The sequence below is a fragment of the Diceros bicornis genome, chromosome 31 (assembly GCF_020826845.1).
Source record: "Diceros bicornis minor isolate mBicDic1 chromosome 31, mDicBic1.mat.cur, whole genome shotgun sequence".
NCBI classification, from domain to species: Eukaryota; Metazoa; Chordata; class Mammalia; order Perissodactyla; family Rhinocerotidae; genus Diceros; species Diceros bicornis.
In genome coordinates this window covers 13536035-13540609 of record NC_080770.1, presented here as the reverse complement: position 1 = coordinate 13540609, position 4575 = coordinate 13536035, and the positions used below count along the sequence as shown (strand labels likewise).

The 4575-nt window shown below is 37.7% G+C and overlaps 1 protein-coding gene across 1 annotated transcript; it reads right to left on the bottom strand.

Moving 5' to 3' along the window:
* Nucleotides 1-2558: 2558 nt before the first annotated feature.
* On the bottom strand, nt 2559-3510 carry LOC131395538 (olfactory receptor 10V1-like). The gene has a single exon (XM_058527404.1). The coding sequence runs from the start codon at nt 3508-3510 to the stop codon at nt 2572-2574; it is 939 nt and encodes a 312-aa protein (XP_058383387.1). The 3' UTR covers nt 2559-2571.
* Between the last annotated feature and the right edge of the window lie 1065 nt (nt 3511-4575).

Genomic DNA, 4575 nt, shown 5'->3' with positions numbered 1-4575 from the left:
TTCTCCCAGAGTGGCTAATCTGAGGGAGAGGCTGCAGCAGTGAAATCTTTTATGACCCAGTTTCAGAAGTCATATGCTATCACTTCTGCCGCATTCTATTTGCTAGAGATAAGTTACTAAGTACAGCCCACACTCAAAGGGAGGGGGATCAGGGTCCACTTTGTAAAGGGAAGAGTATCAAAGAACTTGTGGACATATTTTAAAACCACCATAGCCTATTTGAAGGCAAACTCCAGACCTTTTAACCATGGCAAATTTCTGGAAAGATAAATAGATTGTAATATTATGATGTAAATGATTATAAAATACCAGTGATGCAAATAGGATGGTATTAGTGCAAGAGTGTACAGACTGATTTATGGAACAGAGTAGGCAGCCGAAAAACAGAACCTAGCATAAATGTGCATTTCGTATGTGATAAAGAGGACATCTCAATTCAATGGATAAAGGAAAAACGATTTCAAAATTACACTGAAGCAATTGGTTACTTATTTTGGGAGAAAAGTTAATGCCTTATAACAGCATATGACAGAATAAATTCCAGAATGATAAATAAGTTCCATGTGAAATGTTAAACATAAAGCGGCAAGAACAAAATATGAGTGAATATAGTATTTGTTTGATTTCAGGATAAACTTCCAGGATTTATTTACTGTAAAAATGGAAAAATCACAAACCAAAATTTGAATACTGAATTCCATAATAACAAATATATGTGTATATATATAAAATCATTAACAAACTTTCAAAATATTTTCCACAAGTATTATAAAGTGTTGACATAAAATATAAAGAATTAAAAATAAATCTTGAAATTCTTTAAGCATCTTAGAAAAATGCACAAAAATTTAAATGGCTATAAAATATATAAAAGATAATTTAACTAATAAATAAATGTAAATAAGATAAATAATTATCATTATAAAACCATCAAATTGACAAATAAGGAAGGAAGGAAGGAGAAAAGAAAAAGAAGGAAAGGAAGGAAGAAAGAAAGAGAAAAAGAGGTAAGGAAGGAAGGAGGAGGGGAGGGAGGGAGGAAGAGAAGGAGGAAAAGAAGGAGAGGGAGGAAAGGAAGCCCAGTGTTGACCATGAAATTATAAGGTGACTACTTTTGTAAATAGTTTGGGGGAGTATAAATTAGTAGTCTTTCTGGAATGCAGTTTGCCAGTGTGTAAGTAGGGGTTTAAAATATTTAAACCCTAAGGAAGTAATCGGAGTTACACACAATGAATTATATATAAGGATGTTTATTACAGTGATTCTTATAATAGTGAAAAGTTGGTAGACATCTACCTGCCAATGTAGATAAATGGATATGACAATCATGTTTTAGAAGGCTACTTCAGCGTGGCAGATGTTTGTGTTACAAGTTAGAGAATGAAGCAGGGTATAAAAGTTCCTCGTGATATAATATACATAATATATAAAGTACCCAAATATTATCTGAGATTTGTTTTAATTGGTAGGGTGAGAAATAATTTCTCAACTTTTTTTCTGTCTACTTTTATGTTTTCCAACTTTTAAAAATGGACATGTACTATATTTATAAATGGAAAAATGTTATTTTAAAAGTAGAACCATAACAAGATAGATTGGCAAGAACAGAGAAAGGAAGTTCTCATACTAGGTCTGCCAAACAACCATTAGTCCCTTCAGCCTTCTTGAAATTTCCCATTCTGAATGAGAAGACAATGGAGTGAAGATATTTTTTCTAATTTTGAAGCATCACCAATTACACTTTATTTTTATTTGTTTATTTTTTTTTTTTTTTGGTGAGGAAGAGTCATGCTGAGCTAACATCTGTTGCCAATTTTCCTCTTTTTTTGCTTGAGGAAGATTAGCTCTGAGCTAACATCTATGCCAGTCTTCCTCTATTTTGTATGTGGGTTGCTGCCACAGCATGGCTGATGAGTGGTGTAGGTCTGTGCCCGGATCCAACCTGTGAACCCAGGCTGCCAAAGTGGAGTGTGCCAAACCTAACCACTATGCCATGGGGCCAGCCCTACACTTTTAAAAATAAGGATACATACCAGATATTGATGTATCATATTTTTACAACTTCTCAACACTGATAGGTCTTACAATAAACATTTCCCAAGACTCAGTCAATAGAAAAGGGAAAAAATAAGAGTTTATGAGTGGAAACTTGAAGCATCATTAGTGCTCCTGGAGGGAACCTCTTTCAGTTATTCTACAAATATTTATTGAGTGCCCAGTAAATGCAAATTTCTGTATAGCATTGTGGGGAGATAACAAAGAAATAGGAATGTTCTTTGCCATCACTTAATTCAATAAATATGTATTGAGTGTCCACTTTAGCTAGGCACTGGGGATGGATCAGTGAACAAAACAGAAATACCTGCCCATCCAGAGTTTACTCTGTCTTATTTTAAATGATAATGTCTTACTTTCAGGAGCTGACACTATACTTGGGAGCTAGAAATAGGATTTAGGGCATGAAGAGGTAGTGAATCCTGTTCCTCAAATGTTTACTTTAATCCCTGAGCTTATCATTTTCTGAAGAATTATTTCCTGCCCTTTACACAAGCCCAGAAACTCTCACATTTCCTAGTTTAGTAAATGTCTTTTCATTACCTTATTTAGTGCATCTTTCAGCTCCTTGTTTCTCATACTATAGATCAAGGGATTCAAGACAGGGGTGACAAAGGTGTAGACAACAGACACCACACAGCCCACTTCTGGGTTGTAGCTAGAGCTGGGGCGTAAATAGATAAGGCTACAGCAGCCATATTGGAGGAGAACCACAGTCACATGAGAAGAGCAGGTGGAGAAGGCTTTGTGCCATCCCTCTGCTGAGTGTATCTTCAAAATGGCAGCCACAATGAAGATGTATGAGATGGAGATCAGTGAAAAGGGAATGGTAAGGACGAGGACACTGGCCATGAAGATCATGGCTTCTTGCATTCGAGTATCTCCACATGCCAACCGCAAGATAGGGAGTACATCACAGTAGAAGTGAGTGATTTTATTGTGGCCACAAAATGGCAGATGGAAAATCAGAACTGTCAGTTGTAAAGCTGGAATGAAACCAAGGACCAGAACTCCTATAGCCAGCTGGGCGCACAGCTGCCATCTCATGATGAGGGTGTAATGCAAGGGATCCCGGACAGCTACAAACCGATCATAAGCCATGATCCCCAAGAGGATACAGTCAGCACTGCCCAGAAAGACAAAGAAGAACATCTGTGTGCCACAGCCAGTGAAAGAGATGGGTATTCTCCCCATGGTCAGGAGGTTGACCAAAGCCAGAGGAGCAACTGTGGAAGAGTAAAAGATCTCCAGAACCGCCAGGTTGGCCAAAAAGAAATACATGGGACTGTGGAGCGAACGCTCTGCCCAGACAGTGAGAAAGATTGTGGCATTACCAATGAGACTGCCAGTATACATGAGCAGAAAAGCCACAAAAAGAAACATTTGTACCTCCAGGATGGGTGAAAATGGGTGAAAGTGGAACTGGATCTCTATGGTTTGGTTTTCATCCCCCATAAAAGTGGCACATTGGGTGTTCTAAGAGAGAAAAAAAAATGTGTTAGGAAAGACAGGGCTTTAGGATGAAGGTGATGGTACTGTTTTAGCACATATACTTTTAATAATGTTGAGTTGATGCAGGGCAGGCCATGCTCTGTTCTTGGTTGTGTTTGTCAGCTCATATTTTCAAGAGAGTTGGCTGAGATTAACTGTAAAGCCTGTCACTATGAATAAGAGCCAAGTTAATTTGCCCCACGTGGCAGCTGAGCTCAGGACTTTGACTTCATTTTTGTTTTGCAAGAACGAGCTGAACTAATAACCCCTGAACCTCTGAACTTATACATTGCCTAGCAATAATATACTGGCCATCAAGGATGAAGTCAAAATGATGTTGATTCCAAGACCTACAATATACATTGGGGTCATATTGTCCCATATAAAGGATGCTCCATTTTTCTCTGAAGGGTTATCTTCCTTGAGAGCAAAAGAGGTCAGCTTGTGCCAGTTCAGCAGCGCGGAGCATGATGACCCCATTACTGGTCTGTGGTTGCAGAGAAAGCTCTGAGCTTTCTAGTACCCTGGCCCTTAACTGTAGGCATGACATCCTCATACCTTTTATAAACTTTCTCTATGCTTCTAACCAAGAGTTAAGAGAAGCACAGCAGCTTTAGAAAGAGCATCAATGTAGACTTCTAGCTTTGACAGGTTTATAAAGATTCTTCTCTGCATCACATTTGGACAATGCTCACATTCTTGTATATGGTAAAGTAGCAAGTGCATATCTTGTACACCTTTCTAAAACAAACTTTTCTATTTTTATGATAATTTGCTTTACATATGTCTTATTTCTCATAGACATATAGTCTCCTGCAGGATAATGAATGTATCTTATTCCTCCCCCTTTAATGCCTAACATGGTGACCAATAAATGTTTGTTGAATGAATAAATAAATGAAGAAATCTCTTTTACAAAACCTGTGTATGTTTTCATTTAGGCTGAGCACATGGTCTTGTAATGTGTGACTCAAAGGTTCATGGAAGGAAAACATTACTCTTACAAACCTGGTACAGCTTAATTCCTTT